This window comes from Anoplopoma fimbria, chromosome 24 (genome assembly GCF_027596085.1).
Source record: "Anoplopoma fimbria isolate UVic2021 breed Golden Eagle Sablefish chromosome 24, Afim_UVic_2022, whole genome shotgun sequence".
NCBI classification, from domain to species: Eukaryota; Metazoa; Chordata; class Actinopteri; order Perciformes; family Anoplopomatidae; genus Anoplopoma; species Anoplopoma fimbria.
In genome coordinates, this window is record NC_072472.1 from 14,624,760 (window position 1) to 14,641,824 (window position 17,065).

A 17,065-nucleotide genomic window follows, 5' to 3' on the forward strand; every position below is an offset into this window, starting at 1 on the left:
AATACCGCACAGCAAAGGTCCTGCAACTTCTTACTAAGTTAAGAGTGAAAGAGGCATTATCAGCGCAATATACTGAAAATTCACTTATCCTCTGGTCAATGTGGAGCTAACATTCTTATGTGATGCTGTATAGTTTAATCAATAATAATGCACCATATTGTAAGTTTTATATATAATGTGAGTATCTGAATCTGCAACATAACCAGTTATCATTTATTTGTCATGTTAATGTGGTAAGACAATGTTTCCCCTGAAGTAGAAGTACACAGTAAGTAGTATACATTTGAGCTGCATATTTTGAAGTGATTTGGTACAAGGTATTTTGGGGTACAATGAGTTAGAATAGTAATTTAATTAAATATTTTCCATATCTAAACATCATTATAGATCCTTAGTCCTTCTATAGTCCTTACAAGCTCGGCCTGTAGCCCAGCCACAAGTTCTCTCTTTATTTTGAAGGAGCGTTAGGTTCCCTGTCCTCTATTTTAAATGTTCCACTTGATTGTGGACGTTGCTACCATCTTTTGGCCCAAGTACCCTGTGAGGAAACGACTGAATTCTTGTTCTGGTCCACATCTCTGCTGAACCTCTCCTATTCCTTCCTGGCCACAAAAGTCAACACGTCAACTCATTCTTCTGTGTCCGCTGGTTTGTCCTCTGAATGTCTTCCTTTCCCTGACCTCTGTGCCCTTATCATCAGATGGACGGAGTAATGGAGTCATCACAAAGAACGTTGGAAATTGTGAAAGAAGTGTAAGCATCCCTTCACAGTATGACTACAGTTGGTGATAATATGTCTTTGTACTTATTAGGCTCTGTAATGGAAATTTACTGTGTGAAAGTTTCATGTGAGAAACAACTTGTTTTTCCCACTTTGACCATCACATTACTACTGAGGCTCCAGCAGAGCTATCAAGACAGACATTACAAGACATGTTTGTTACAGCCTATAAAGCAGAGAGTGCAGCCTCTTTCTTTAGTGCATTCTTTTTCAGACTCTGTAAAACATATGCCTCTTCCTGCAGAAATAAAATCCCACAAAGACACTCAATTGTCATTTGATCTTTATTTCCACGGTCATTGAGACTCATCTCGGGACATTAACTGATAGATTTCTTCCACCACAGCTCTTTTGAATCATAATACAACATAACCATCTTTAATGCCTTGTTAACAACATGTACTTAAAGGGCAGTTCACCCCACATTTCATTCATCATCTTATCAATCTCATGTCAGTTTAAATACTGTTTAAAGGGCACTTCCTCGTGCAGAATCACTTGACTTGGTTGTGAAGTGTGGAGCACTCAGTGTGAAGCATTTTTCTGTAAGTGTGGTCAGAGAGCTGTGCATCGTCTGCAAACCAGGTTAAACATATTAAACTAGGTTGTAATTGTATTTTATGTAGGCTATGTGTAATTTGTCCATATTGACATAATGTAACCATTTACAAAGCAACACTGCTACATTGGCTCCTGTTCTTTTTAGTTGGCTACGTTCTTATGACGTTCAGAGAAAGCATTGACAACCTGGAGTACAAAGCTGCTCTGAAGTGTGAGCTGAAGCAGATGGAAGAAGAGAGTCTCTGGATTTGTGTAGCTGCCACTGAGGAGGAAAACTGGGCAAGAGGAGTGTCAACAGAAGGAAACGTCTTTTAATCTGGTTATGTGTACCTCTACAAGAGGCTTTAGCACAACTCACCACAGGGATGAGGCATACCATGCTGTGACTCAGACCAGCAAGTGTAGACTAAATATGAAAGGAAATACAACATACTCAAGTAACTCAATCTACACCTTAAATGTCAAGTATCTATATTTTTCTATTTTTACGTCAGTCTTTTACTGACTGACACTAATGTTAATCTGTCAAAGGAACATACACTAATCATTTACAATTGATAGTTTTGCCTGTATAGCCTCCCAAATAAATTCTCTCACAAAAATGTGTGATTTTGTTTGAGAAGTTCAAAGGTGAAATGCAAATGTGATGTGATCTAGCATGTTAAGAACATTGTTTACTGTTGGTATTTGAAAATGTGCCAAATGCAAATTAACTTAATGCATTTGATGTGTGTTGTACTTTCCCTTTGGCTCTATTAAAATACTTGCTGGTAAAAGTGTTGCATCTTGTAATGATCTCAAGGTAAACCACAAGGTGACAGTGTTTATATTCTTGTGAATCACTTTTACAATCACTATACCAGACACAGAACATATTTTTTGTCCAAAAAGCATCTGTGATGCCTGCTTCCCCAAGACAAACAACACTGTTAAATGCTCTTTAAAATTTTCTGTGGGGTGTTTTTCCACTCGGGCTTCTTCCCAACAAATGTTTTGATCTGAACAATCAATGTACTACTTCACATTAAAGCAGTGGATATCTCATTTTAAGTAGAGGGATAACTTGTCAGACAGATAAATACAAAGAAACCATGTAATTAAGCAAAAAGCTTACAAGCCAAGAGTCCAACAAGCAGGCAGGAAGGCAGGCAGGTTACAAGTGAAAAAAACCCCATATCAAAGGCACTGAGGTGGCCAGTGACTGACTAACAAGGGAAGTGAGAACAGGTGAGCAGGTGGTGAGTGCAGGACAAAAGAGGGACAGGTGAGACTGATTAGGGTGGGGCAGAAAATATAAAGGGAAAAGAAAACACCTTAAAAACAGGAAATAAAACCAAACACGACACATGAGGAGTGAACTTCAAAATAAGTAAATAAAATAATTCAAGTAGAAGTCTATACACATTAAATAATTAGTAACATTAACTGTATAAATAATGATCCAATGTATATCACAGTTATTCTTTAACACTCATATTGACATAGTTTTCAACTACAGCATAACATCTCTAACACACGATGGCGTTCAAATGGGAAAAGTGACTAAACAAAGTACACTCTGAACAGTTATGCATACTAAATGATACGTTCTTCCCACAAAGGACCACCCAAAGCAAAAGGAGGCGCTGCAAACAGCTGCCACAGCTGCAGGAATATCTCAGAAAAACAAATCCAAAAATAACTATTTAGTGTTGGAAAAACATTTTACTTAATCTTGGCATTTTATTGGCACCAGCATTCCAAAGTTGTAGTTTGATTGACACCCAATCATGTAAATATTGAATGATTTCCTATTAGTGTAACAGTGTGTTGAATTCTTGTTTGCTAATTGCAAGAACAGTATCCTATAAAAAAACAATATACAGGCTAAAGGCAATATACAAGGTAAAGGCTATATCCTTTACTGTATGCATATATATATATATAGTATGTGGCCCTAGAATTGAGACAAGCAGGACCTGAAACAAGGATTGTCATTTTGATCAGATTTTCTCCACTGACCATGGGATGGCAGTGTTTCACAATACTATGAGACGAGCATGAACATCAATTACATCAATTAAGTGTTTTCATGAAGTTACAGTGGCCTGTATTGTTTGGTCAGTCATGTCGTACTCCTAAACATTTTTCAAACTCAGATAACTTTATTTTATTGTTGTTGGCTTGCTTCAGCATGTTTTTATTTGTGTATACAACTTGTTTCTCTAGTTTCCATCCTTACTTATGTATGTAAACGTATTCATAACACAAAAGTTTATAACTCTCTAAAGTAAAACTTATGTGTTTTGCATTTTAGGCAACTGGCAGCACTGGATTAGATAATGCTGCTACAGTACATTTAAATAAATAAATGAATAAATAAAACAAACCATGTCCCACAAACATGACACACTGAAACTGAATTCAACTCTTCTACAAACACTCGGTGCCCTCCCTCTTCCTCCACTGTTAACACACTCTCTGTCAAACCAGTTTATCCTGTAGATTTGAATAGCCAGGAGCTGTAAAACGTCCAGGGGAATGATGTGTACTTCAAAGGAAAGGCCCTTTTCAGCTCATGTGTGACCAAGTTAAATACATTTAGAATAGTGAAAAAGACCAGCTCAATCAAATTACAGTCATTTAATGAAAAGTATGAATGAAAGTGAACAAATATCTGTCAATAATATCTGTACAAATAAAATAAACACAGAATCACATTTCAGTGACAATATTACAATCTAAATAGTGTAACTATTTATTTGCAACAAGTTTTTCATGGCCATATGTCTCATCAAATTAGCACATCCTTTGATTAAAACATGCATTGGTATCAATTTAAAGAAGGCTTAAATATGTTGCTGCTTCATTCTGTATGTTGCCCATGTCCCTTGATGTTGTTCAGGTTGCTGAATGTCCAGCAGAGACAAACAAGCTAAAAAGTCTGAGCAAAAGTTGGTAATTAAGACAAATTCAACCTCATTCAGTGCATTTAAATAGTTAAAAAGTTGATACCAGTTTAATGCCCCACAACATGTCAAAGGTAAAGCTGACAATTTCTTAAAATAAAAAAAGAATAAAAAAATACAACAATAATATACTTCACTTGCACCTGGATTTAGTTTGTTACCGTTTTTGGTTTTAAATTCTGTTTTAGTGCACATAACTTTTTGAAACTGCTATTGTCCTTCATATTGGGAGTGTAGTCCAGACCTCCTTCTTTCCATCTTTTTATCAAAGCAACATGTACAAAGTATAAAGTATAAAGATAACTATATAAATACAATGAACTACTTTCCCTTCATTAAATTGTCACAAAATAAGTAAACTACTACTGCTAAATTACTCCTATATGTAAAACTTCTGTATTGTGTGTTTGAACGTAAGTGTGTATATACGTGTGTGTGTGTGTGTGTGTGTGTGTGTGTGTGTGTGTGTGTGTGTGTGTGTGTGTGTGTGTGTGTGTGTGTGTGTGTGTGTGTGTGTGTGTGGGTGGGGGTCATATTATAGATAAGTCCTTGCTGGATTTGAGGATGCGTCCTCATTTTCAGTCTCCACTGATAAAATCTCTTCCACTTCTGCTCGTTGCAGCTGAGATTTTGTCGAGGGCGCCTCACTGTTTTCAGACTTTGTTGACTCCGGTCTTTTCATCTGAGACTTTGTCGATGGTGCCCATGATCGTTCAGACTCCAGCTTAGAGTCCTGCTCAGGCCCGTCCTCCCATGGAGGTCTTGTGTACAGCGGTGGCTTTGTTGATGATCCATTGGCGCTTTGAGACGTGGGAAGCTTCGCTCCGACAGGCTGAGACGTTGCCGCTGGTACTCTGGTGCGTTGAGAACCTGCCTGGCTTGCCCCGTTGGAGGAGCGGACCACCACGTAGCGGACAGAAGGGCTCTTGTCTGTGTTGTGGGCTTTGATGGGGCACGCTGAGCTGATGAACAAACCCCCTCCCAGAATGAGCAGGATGGACGCTCCCCAGCCGATGTAGAGACAGGCTCCAATCTCCCTCCGCTGAGCATCTATGGTGGCGCTGTAGAACTTCTTCACCACGGACCCGGCCGCCCATGACGTGGGAATCAAACACAGTAACCCTGTGACAATCAAAACTGCCCCCGCTGCTACAGCCACCTTGCCCTTGACCCCCTCTCCTTCCTCATCCAAAAAGCGAGTGCACTTTCCTCCAATGAAGGCCAGAATGAGGCCTGCGCTGCCCGTGGCGATGGCGAGGACGGTGAGAGCCCTGGCGGCCTGCAGGTCTGCGCTGAGAGCGAGGAGAGACTCGTAAGGTTTACACATGATCTGCCCCGTGCTCTGGACCACGCAGGTCATCCAGATGCCCTCCCAGATGGTCTGCGAGGTGACGATGGTGCTCCCCACGAAGGCCGTGACCCGCCACATGGGCAGTATGCAGCTGATGATGACCCCTGCCCAACCCAGGAGGCACAGGGCGCTGGCCAGCATTTGCATCCCCATAGAGGCCATGACGTAGGGGGGATGCAAAGTTCTCTGAAGGTGCTCAAGAAATTCTCAGACCTTTGTGAGTGCTCTAATGGATTACTCTTGTCTGCGGAGCTTCTTTTGCTGTCACTCCTGGTGACTCTTCTCCTCTCTTGTATCTCTCTGTGAGCTTTTCTTTGTCAGTCTTTCTCAAAGTGTCATGTTGCCGTTCTCATTCGACTCCGTTTTTGTGCTTTTCTTCAGCTATTTTGTTCTTGCCACAGTTGCGATCTTGTAAGGTGTGTGTCCCAAAAAACACAGAGCCTTGTCTGACTCGTTCAGTTGTTGGTCCAGCCTCCAGTAGCTCGACTCCGGGTGTGTCTCTCTTCAGCCTCAGTTAATTTGTTTACAGCATACTTCTCCTTTGTCTCGTCCCGCCTCCTTCGTTTCCCTAACTGCTGTCCTCTTCATCCCCTCTCTCTCTCTCCCTGTCCTCTCTCTCTTTATTTCTCCATCTGAGAGTGTTCCTTCTTTTCTGTCACCTGAGCTGCTGCCTGTGTGCTACTGGACAGGTGTGGATGCACCACACCTACTCTATAGGAAAACAAAAGGGGGAGGAGGCTGACAGAAAAACAGGGAGGGAGAGCCAGAGAGGGGTAGCTGTGAAACCGTGACATCATCTATTCCCTCCCTTATCATCTTTGTCTGACGAAATTATTTTGGTAACGATAAGCTTAGTACGAAGCAGAAAGAATAATAGGCCCCTGGGCATTCAACATGTTTACAAGATGCACACTCATGAGGCGCTGCATCATTTTCTTTCTCCAGAAGTCAGATTTGATTTGATTCAAAAGTTAATACTTGAGTAAGCTCAGTGTGTGTGTATGTGTATACACATCCTCTGGCTTTTGTGGATGTGAATAAAGCGTGCATGCAGAGTGTATTTTTGTAACAAAAGGAGAATGATGTGGAACACAATCTCCGCATCTCTGCATAGAAAAACCTGTTTCAAACATGCACCCCACACACACAACACACACACACACACACACACACACACACACACACACACACACACACACACACACACACACACACACACACACACACACACACACACACACACACACACACACTACTTAACCTGTTAATCAGGCACAAAATCATCTTTAATCTTGCTGTCATCTAAAGTTCCGAGAGATATTTTGTTTAAGGAGTAGGGGACATTTCTAAAGCCGGGGGTCTTGGGCTCCTCTTACAGGAAATTTTGAGTGGTTAACACTTCATTTCCTCAATTTTGATGTTGTACCAATTTATGGTGAAATGTATTTGTGTAAATGAAAACATTCAAATATAATGGAATATAAGCAGTAAGGCTCTCAGGCTTTCTGTATTGCTTTCACAATTTTGTATTCTTATTTAGATCAACTTTTCTCACTAAATGTTATCTCTGCTGTGTCAACACACACGCTTGTTTTTTAGCAAGAGTTCTGCTCATGTTTGAAACTTTCTAAACATGCAAAACACTTAACACATATCTGTGTCCCCTTAGAAGTCAAGGATAAAGTCGTAATATATTGGGAATAAAAATTGTAATATTAAATAAAGTTGCAATGTAATAAAGTCATGTTATTTCAAGAAAAAAGCTACCTTCCAATCTAAAAGTGAATAAATAGAAAACACTTCACGCACTGGCTTTTCATGTCTATTCATTTTTTTCCCTCACATTATAACAAACCAGGTTTACGTATATCATAATATTTGTGTTTAAATGACACAAGAAATCTCTTCCGCTTGTGCTTAGTTTAACAAGATAAAAGAGGGAATTCTACAAACACAAATTTAAACTCAAAACATTCACACAGTTATCACTCAGTCTCTTTGTTTATTTAGCAATGTTTCTTTGGCAGGAAGCACACTTTGTCACACAACCTGTTAGTGAAGATTCTTTCACGTAGCTTCACTTGGAAAACCTGATCCACTTTACACCATTTATTTGGGCACATGCCATCACTGTTATTTCCTCTTTTAAAAAATGCAGTGAAGAGATGGAAAAGGACTTGTGTGCTTGCAAATATGTGTCTTACAAATGACAAAAAAATCTAAAGAAAATTCTACTCAAGCAGCTACTGTGAATCAGTCCCATTATCATCAGTATTGTAGTCGGATCAAGAAAGAGTATCAGGCTTACACACAAAACAGTAACTATACATGCAAGTTTCATAAATATACAATGTGTTTCATATATAGCAGTCATGTTCTGAATCTAACGTGTCAGAGAAAACATATTAGTGTGTGGGACTAATAAACAGCATACAAGGAAAACTGTGTGAAAGATAGTTTAAATACAAAAGCATTGTGTATTCACATGTAGAGAATTAAAAAAACACACATTTTACAACTTAAATTGGTCAAGTCATCTTCATGGGACAAACCATCAAAACACTTTCCAACAGACTGTCCCAGTTTGTCTTCCCGCTGAAGATCTAAACGTAGGCCTTGCTGCTGTGTGCAGAGCTAGCCTTAGAGTACTTCACATCATAGTTCTTCTCATCTCTGGGGGGACAGGAGCTGCAGAGGAGTCCCCCACCCAGGAACAGCAGCCCTGCAGAGCCCCAGCCGATGTAGAGCGAGGCCCCAAGCTCCCTCTTTTGAGCGTTGGTCATAACGGGGTTGTAGAAATCACGAATGATGGTGTTGGCGGCCCAGCTGACGGGAACGAGCACCAGGAGGCCTGCGATGATAAAGATGATTCCAGAAGCGATGGCCACTTTGCTCTTTTCCCTTTCATCGTCCACAAAGTTGGTGCACTTGCCCCCGACCACGCCGAGAAGGACTCCGAAGATCCCGGCGATGATGCCGATGATGACGAGTGCTCTGGCGGCCTGCAGGTCTTGAGGTAAGGCTAGGAGAGAGTCGTAGATTTTGCACTGCATCTGACCTGTACTCTGGGTCACACAGTTCATCCATAAACCCTCCCAGATCACCTGAGCGGTGACGATATTGGCACCAATGAAGGCTGTGACTTTCCATGTGGGGAGAGCGCAGATGATGATGCTTCCCAGAAAGCCGATGATGGCCAGTGCCAAGCCCAGAATCTGTCGTCCAGCAGACACCATGCTGAAGCTCTGTTGGTCTCTTCAAAGAAGGAGGAATGTGTCTTGCGGAGAGCTGGAGGGAATAACCAGTGAAACAAACAAAGGAGTGGATGGAGGTTTTATTGCCCACAGGTTACAGGTTTTGCTGTAAAGGGGAAATCAGAGGAGGAGTTTGCCGCCGCTGCCTCTCAGCTGAAACTGGTTTGTGAAGAAATCTCACCTGACCAGATGCTTCTCAACAGAGATTTACACGGAGGCCCCAATAAGGTCAAAACCACGGAAATACAGCACAGCTACAAACTATGCTTCTTATCAACACACAATGATTGTTCTGTAAGATTAAGAGGGAATTTCAAATCAGTAATGAGAACGGTACAGTGTTTGCTTAGGAATTATGCAAATAGGAACTTACCAAGTGATCAACACAAATGTCACTATTGTTAAACCTCAGTTTCAGTGTCAGTTTCTATTTTCTTCTTTTGTTTGATTCACTTTAAATGAACACATCTGTGAGACCGTCCAGTTATGAATAATTACTCATATCACTTTTGTTCATGAAAATTTTAAATACAAAATCACTTAAATCCCCATGTAAATAAGTTCCTAGTAAGAAATCAAAATTATTACGGTATCACTGTCAAATGCAACAGTCATTCACAGTAAATGTTAATATTCAAGTATTCTTCCATTTGGCAAAGATCAATAGTTTTGAAATGGCTCCCAGACAGGGCACCTGAGTCACACTTCCTGAATGATCACACTGCCTATCGATACTAGAAGAGTGTGATGACAAGTATGTGTTTGGATGCTCACATAACAACATGCCTGCAGGGAATTACCCTCTGGTTCTTCTCCTCGCAGAAGGAGGTCAGCTGCAGAGCTCCGCCTGTGGAAGTGATCTTTATCAACTGTAAGACTGAGTGAAGCAGCAGATATTTGCTGAACTGTCCTGCAAAAGTTGTCCTTAAACACAAGCACTTGCTAACGTTGTGGTACTTACTTAGGAAAGCTGTAGCTGACCTTCATTCAGTTGAGTCATTGTATAAAAGTGGAGTTTATCTAAACAAAAAAATGATATAAGATAAGGATATTATACTTTTCTCAGTCCATATAAAGTTCAGTGAATCTGAAATGAAAAACAGCTTTTTCTCCAATATATGGCTGTCATTTTATTTATAAAGTACAAATTGGCTCTGCTGCAACAAAGAGTATTTGTGTGTGTTTTTTAACTTGATATAATAATATCATACTTGTCCTGCTTTTAATAAATAGCTTAGAAAAACATGCTAAACATGCAAATCTGCATTTAGTAATAACAAAACTTGTCTCAACAATATCTCTTGAGGAAGAACATAAATAAATAATATTCTACCACAGAGAATTTTTTGAGTAATCTTCAAAAAGAATTATATAAATTTATAGATGAAAGGAAACGAGAAACGTATCTACTCTATTTGATAAAATATGTGTTGAAAGAACAGAGCAACTCATAAAGTTAAGCCCTTAACATACAGTTTTACCCTTTTATTTTCACATAATTAGCTTTACAGTTGTTAAAATAATCTTTTGCAGTTCCTTACTGAAGTTCAAGATGTTTATAATGTTCAAACCTAAGACTCCTTTTATTTGGCTGCTCCATAAATATATACCAGACACAAAAACAATTCTGGTATATTTGAAAAAAATCTAAAAGAAGAAATACAATTTTCTGGATTTGAACAAGCACATCATGAATTTGTAGCAGTCCGCTGCTTGTAAACCCAGATATCATTATTATTAAAAACAAAATCAAACTTTACTGATCCCTCCAAAGAAAGAAAGTGAGAATTAATTAGCATGTAATCAGTGACAACTGTGATTATTGTGTTCAGTCATTCTCAGAGCGATGATCCGTGCGGATATACCCATCCAGATTTAGACCACCATATTGTAAAAATATTCACTGGGCACTGTTGTGGCTCTGCTGGAAACGTCATTCACCAGATTTGGCTTCACTCCCATGAATAAGCCCCTCCCTTATCTGGTGTCCCTGATCTGTATGAAGGATTACGGCCAAACGTCCCCTGCTGGGGTCCTGGTTGCGTCCCCTGAGGCTGATTAAACAGCCCACTCTGAGCTTTATTCAGGGAGTTATGTTCATGCACTTGGGCAACGTGCTCCAACATCCTACTTGGCGTACGTCGGTCAAACATCCTTGAGGTGTTTGGTCCCATGACATCCGACCTCAGATTGGCCACACGGGATGCAGCGTCGCTGTTTTGAGTGTAGGTGCTGTACGGCATGTAGGAGTAGTAGGAAGGTGGGGTCCTCTCCTTCTCCCCACAGACGAAACAGATCAGAGCACCGCCGAGGAGGAGCAGCAAGGAGGAGGCCCAGCCTATGTAGATGGAGGAGCCCACCTCTCTCTTCAGGGCCGCAGTCACGAAGGGGTCATTGTAGATGGAGATGGTTAATGCTGCGGACCAGCTGACTGAAACCAGGCACAGGATGCCAGCTAAGACACACAGAGCTCCTGCCAGCAGACACACCTGGACAGACAGAGGATATCACTGATACAATATATCAATGATCAGTGATTCTGTGCAGAAGGTTTGGGATAACAGCAAATTCAAAATAATTCGGATGGCATAAATAGCTTGTTTTTGAAAAATGATCGAGACCATCGCTGTGAACGCAGTGAAAATTGCTGTCAAAGTGGATTTTTACTATAACCAAAAAAGTCAGACATATTCAAACCCTACACAGGCTCTATTTGCAATTAACACACAGAAATTGTTTTACACACCAGACCATTTTTTTACTAGCGATTGTCTGTTTCCAATGTGTCAGTTGGTAACAAATGTTGAACTTTGAAACTTCCATTCACAGACCTTTGAGTGCAGGCAGCTACCATGTCATTTTACCATAAAAAGCAGGGCAAATATGGATGTTTTTCAATTTACAAACCTCTAGAACCAAATCCTTATTTAAAGGTGATTTCAAGGTGTGTATAAGAGGGTTCTAAAAGGAAGTGAAACTACATTTCTGTTTCAGTCTGTGCTTTGATTTCAATGGGGGGGTTCCACCAAAAGAGGATTGTTTTTATAATAGAGATAGAGAGTTTTCAATATCTGCAAGTACCATGTACCACTAAACACCATCCAAACGGAAATGAGAAATGCCTTTAAGTGACTCGAGCATTTTAATTGATTTTGAGGCTCTGTTTTGCAGAAGGACCAAAATCTTAAACATTTGATGTTAATCCTACATATAGTGCATTACCTAAATATATTAGTGTTTTTTCAAATTGCCACAAACTAGCTGACATAAAGGATAAATAACCCACAGCTCATTTCCACCACTGGCCCTCTATTTTCATTGTTTTGAGGAACATTTTTGGATTAAAAACTGAAATAAAGTCCTTGCTACAATGTATATTATTACAGAGTTGCCTTGCAGATCCCAAAACACCCAGTCTGCACAATACAAATACAACATCGCACCTTTTTTCTGGAGGAAGAGGTGGTCGGAGGCTCTAAGGGATCAGGTGGAGTGCCACTACAGTTGACAACGCCTCCTCCGAGGAGGGTGACAATGAAGCCCAGGAGGCCAGCAAGGATGGAGATCAATGTGAGGGCTCGTCCAGCCGTGATGTCAGAGGTCATAGTGATGGATGTTGTGTGTCTCTTGCACTGCATCTGACCTGTGGCCTGAAGGACACAGTGTAACCACAGACCATCCCAGACCTAAGACAGAGACAGAGAGTTAAGAAACTGCGCAATGATAATTAATTCATGATGTAGGTGAGATGGTCCATAAACTCTGACTTGAGATGCATCTTACAGTATGTGCCCAGTTATGCTTTGTGTTGATGCAGAATACAAAATTAAATTGAAAGACTTTTTGTATTTTTTGGTTAGTTTTTTGTAAATTAAAGTCAGGTAACATTTTTCAATGTAATCCAGCATTAAATTGTAAAGAATTACTTGCGTTATATACCCATCACACATTCACTATGCTTTGCTGATTCTAAACTCCTTTTTTTCAATCTGAAAGGTATATTTTTGTATTTTGTGTGTATGGACTTACCGATTGAGCCGTCACAATATTTGCTCCCACAAAAGACGTCTCACGCCACATAGGCAGTCCACATGCCAAACTCACTCCTAACACACCCATCAGAACCAGTGCCAGACCCCCGATCTGCTTGCCCTGCCCTCCCATTTAAAAATATTCAGTTATGCAGCAATAAACAAAAACAAAACTAATTTACCCCAAATATCCCCTGTGCATGTATCTTGTCTTGTTTCTGCTGAAATAGAGAGTGAGCTGCTTGCATCAGCTGTTATGGTTTGCTTTTACGTTCAGTAGTCAGATGACACAAAGATCAACAGACACATGCAAATGTGGTGGAGACAGGCAGCTTGTGAGCTATCTGTAAATATACAGAGTTTATTCAAACACCTCTGAGCTAGAACCAAAACACGTTTTTCAAGCTTTATTTACTGAAATGGCCGATGTACAGCAAAGAGGGTCACAAAGCAACATATTTCTCTCTTCTTTGGGCATCAAAATGTCTGCAGAGAATTTATCTAAGCAACTTCTGTAACTTGCAAAACACTTAAATTTGTTTAAATTGTTGTTTTGAAAATAATAATGTGAGACAAAGAACAAATGTACAAAAGTGAATTTATTGTTTGTGAAGATACAAACATACAAAGTTTCCTCCTTTTGGCCAGATGGAAAAGTGTGTCCAACAACAGCAAACATACTGTTCAACTTAACTTATTTCACAACTCTTGTGTGATAAAAGATTAATTACTTTTTATTTAGCTGATTTATTTACCTTTATAACTGTTTCAAGCACCTGAAAGTTGGTTCTTAAAATTCCTGAAACAAGTAAAACTGTATTGCTGCAAACAGATTCACATTTCGCTGGCATTTAAAAAAATAAAGTTTAATATTATTAAGAAACATGACAGTCTTGTGTCTTTAAAGGCCTTTAAATTGATTATTCTTGCAGCATTCATAATGTGCTCTGCACATACTACAACATTCACATATACTAAGATCTCTTTTTCTCAAATAACATCCTAACATATCACATTTAACAACTATTGGTTCAACCAGACATTCATATCATTGTATCATTCTTCACTTTAAAAAAGCTGCATGTCCTGGTCCTTCAATTTACTGTACACTGTGCTACACTTTTTCATATTTTACATGGATAACTGTAGTTGCAAAATGTCAATATAGTGCATTTAACTAAGGTTAAAATAAATGTTGAAAGAGAAGCTATAATCAAAGTCCATCACAGTAAACACATTACTGCTCATTTTCAAATGGTCGCATGGCATCGACGTGTCTTGTTTCCTACTCCTCCTCAGCATCGGTAGGTGCTACCCAACACCCCTCCTCCAATGATGAGCAAAGCTCCAGACGCCCAGCCCACATAGATGGAAGCCCCTAGCTCTCCCCTCCTCTCAGAGGTGGCCAGGGGGTTGTAGAAGCCTGTGATGATGCTGTACGCCGACAAGCTGACAGGAATAATGCACAGGAGTCCTGCTAAAACAAACACCAAACCTCCAGCCAGGCCAATATTAGCTTTGGTCAGCCAGTCGCCTCGCAAGAAGTTGGTGCAGCGGGCCCCGACCACAGTGAGCCCTAGGGCCACCACGCTGACAGCGATGGAAACGCAGATCAGAGCCCTGGAAGCCTGCAGATCCTGTGGTAAAGCCAGAATGGAGTCGTAGGCCTTACACTGCGAATGACCCGTACTCTGGATTACACAATTCATCCATAAACCTTCCCAGAAAACCTGAGAGGTGATGATGTTTGCCCCAACAAAGGCTGTCACCTTCCACATAGGCAGTGCGCAGATAAGGATGGTGCCAAGAAAGCCGATGATTGCCAAACACACACCAACGAGCTGTGTCTGCATTTTCCCAAAAAATAAATCCAAGGCATGTATTCAAAGTTTGCCAAAACAAAAAAAAATCAAAGACAGCAACAAAATCCACCTTCAGTTGAGCTGAAGATCATTTTAACCACAAGCTTTCACGCAGCTGTGAATACAGCAGTGGTTGTGTTTTGCTGTGTGGTATTGTGGGTGAGAGAAGGAAGAGCAAAGGGAGGGGACTTTGCTAGTTTGTGGATCAGGTTTCTTGCTTGTCCTGATTCGTGCTCACAATGAATAAGTAGGAGGAGAAAGCCGCTAAGAAAAGCACTCGTGTATGAAAGACTGCTTTGTGACCCAATACAAAAAGCCAAAATCACAAACTTTAAATGGACTGAAGCAACAATTTGAACAGTTTTCAGGAAAGGCAAACTTTCAAATATCTTCAGGTCAGACTTTATATAAGAAATATTTAGAATATAAATGCATAAACCGTTTCTAAAAAAAAAAAAACCTACTTGTAAAGAGCTTATTCAGGGGAACAAAAAACACAGATAAATGGGAGGAAAGAGTAGAGTACATCTACACAACTACTGGGATTTAATCTAAAACCATGTGTTGATTTTAATTCTTAAGAGAAACTAGAAGACATTTTGCAAAATATGTTTCCTTGCTGATAAGATCAATGCCACTCTCAAGTCTTTGCAGTAAATATGCAACCACAGCCAGTTAGCCTAGTTTGGTACAAAGACAAGTGAACAACTAGCCTGTCTCTATCCAAAGGTAACAAAACTCCACCTACCAGCATGTTGTTTACAAGAGGATATGTACTTCTAGGTCAAACTAATAGTGCAGATTAAACAAATACATGTTCATTAATGAGCTTTAGAGGTGATGGTACACACAGCACTATTTTTATTTGAGGAGTGAAACTTATTTCACATAGTTCCCCTCAAATTACACAAATAGGCCTTTACCATTGGGGACACTGACACATCACAATAGGAAAAGCACAGGTGTTAAATAGAAATGAACAATGGCTGAATTCCATTTAGCCGCTCTGATTTCAGGTTACTGGTATCGTGCATGCTGGTAACTGGAAATTTTAGTAGAACAGAGTCATCGTTAAGAGTAAATATAGTAGTCACATAAGAGTAAGTGAGTCAATAAGGTAGTGATGCGCATATAAAATGTCTTTGAAAGACCTACTCCATCAGTTTCACACAACCCTGGTGTAACTTCAGACTTTCACCCACCATTTAACCCCCCCCCCAAAAAAAATAAATAAAATAATCTAAATTAGCTGCAAAGTAGTTATATTTTGACACGAAACCAGGCACCTATACCAACTAGGTTGAATGCAGCCAAGAACTAAGGCTTTGTAGAGACCGAACCACCATCTTGAAATATTTTAAAGTCATTGTCACCCAGCAGACGATCCCCACACAAAACGAAATTCCAGTGTTTATAGGAAAGTTAAATTTATTTAAAAAAATAATCATTAAAAACAGCATGAAATAAAAGTTTAGATTATAAAACATTACTTTGAAGAGTTCAGTCCCGTTTCCAAGTCAAGAAAGCAGCCATTTTAAACATAGGCTCCTCCACTGGCTGCTGAGCGTGGGGCAGAATATTTGGCAGAGTATCTGCTATCTTTACGCTGCCGACACTGGCAGCAGAGGAGTGCCCCTCCAATCAACAGGAGTCCTGCTGATCCCCAACCGATGAACAGCGCCGCTCCGAGCTCTCTCCTCTGTGCGTCCACCATAATGGGGTTGTAGAAGTTTCTGATGACCACGTGCGCAGACCAGCACACAGGGACCAGGCACAGGATTCCACCAACGATGAAGAACACCCCAGCAGCGATGGCTACCCTGCTCTTGGCGTCTTCATCTTCAATGCAGTTGGTGCATTTTCCCCCGGCGACAGAAAGCAGGATTCCCATTAAGACGACCAGGATGGAGACCACAACCAGGGCCCGGGCCGCCTGCAGATCGTTAGGGAGGGCCAGTAGAGAGTCGTAGACCTTGCACTGCATCTGCCCGGTGCTCTGCATCACACAGTTCATCCACAGGCCCTCCCAAAAGGTCTGCGCCGTCACTATGTTGTTACCGATGAAAGCGGATACCTTCCACATGGGCAAGGCACAGATGATGATATCTCCAAGAAAGCCGATGGTTGCCAGAAAGACAGCCAAAATCTGGAGACCTGCAGATGCCATGTTTCTTTCACGCTGAGCAGAAGCAAGAATACAATTCAAAGGTCTGAGTCCTCACCTGCAGCTCTTATACCCACATGATAGGCTGGCCTCTCCTGATTGGTTGTTCAAAA

General features: G+C 40.5%; 3 protein-coding genes across 4 annotated transcripts; all 3 read right to left on the minus strand.

Moving 5' to 3' along the window:
* Positions 1-4,825: 4,825 nt before the first annotated feature.
* On the minus strand, positions 4,826-8,877 carry LOC129113608 (claudin-4-like). 2 transcript variants are annotated; one of them, XM_054626009.1, is made up of 2 exons: positions 8,399-8,877; positions 4,826-5,810 (listed from the first exon to the last, which is right to left on the minus strand). In XM_054626009.1, the coding sequence occupies exons 1-2, from the start codon at positions 8,875-8,877 to the stop codon at positions 4,826-4,828; spliced, it is 1,464 nt and encodes a 487-aa protein (XP_054481984.1). The 2 variants fall into 2 exon arrangements, with proteins under 2 accessions (XP_054481984.1, XP_054481985.1); XM_054626010.1 differs by lacking the exon at positions 8,399-8,877 and adding an exon at positions 5,880-5,962 and having other exon boundaries at positions 4,826-5,825.
* Positions 8,878-13,565: 4,688 nt separating this feature from the next.
* LOC129113609 (claudin-4-like) lies at positions 13,566-15,123 on the minus strand. Its single transcript, XM_054626011.1, has one exon. It carries the CDS (start codon positions 14,777-14,779, stop codon positions 14,222-14,224), a length of 558 nt encoding a protein of 185 aa, XP_054481986.1. The 5' UTR covers positions 14,780-15,123; the 3' UTR covers positions 13,566-14,221.
* A 1,145-nt stretch (positions 15,124-16,268) lies between these two features.
* On the minus strand, positions 16,269-17,001 carry LOC129113051 (claudin-like protein ZF-A89). The gene has a single exon (XM_054625170.1). It carries the CDS (start codon positions 16,953-16,955, stop codon positions 16,323-16,325), a length of 633 nt encoding a protein of 210 aa, XP_054481145.1. The 5' UTR covers positions 16,956-17,001; the 3' UTR covers positions 16,269-16,322.
* Positions 17,002-17,065: the final 64 nt, after the last annotated feature.

What these genes read in the sequence shown, in the direction of transcription:
- LOC129113609 (XM_054626011.1), bottom strand. Translation starts at nt 14,779, where the DNA reads ATGCAGACACAGCTCGTTGGTGTGTGTTTGGCAATCATCGGCTTTCTT.
- LOC129113608 (XM_054626009.1), bottom strand. Translation starts at nt 8,877, where the DNA reads ATGGTGTCTGCTGGACGACAGATTCTGGGCTTGGCACTGGCCATCATC. An exon ending in AACGCTCAAAAGAGGGAGCT is followed by an intron (nt 5,811 to 8,398) that starts TGGGGCCTCGCT and finishes TTTGCATCCCCC; the next exon opens with CTACGTCATGGCCTCTATGG.
- LOC129113051 (XM_054625170.1), bottom strand. Translation starts at nt 16,955, where the DNA reads ATGGCATCTGCAGGTCTCCAGATTTTGGCTGTCTTTCTGGCAACCATC.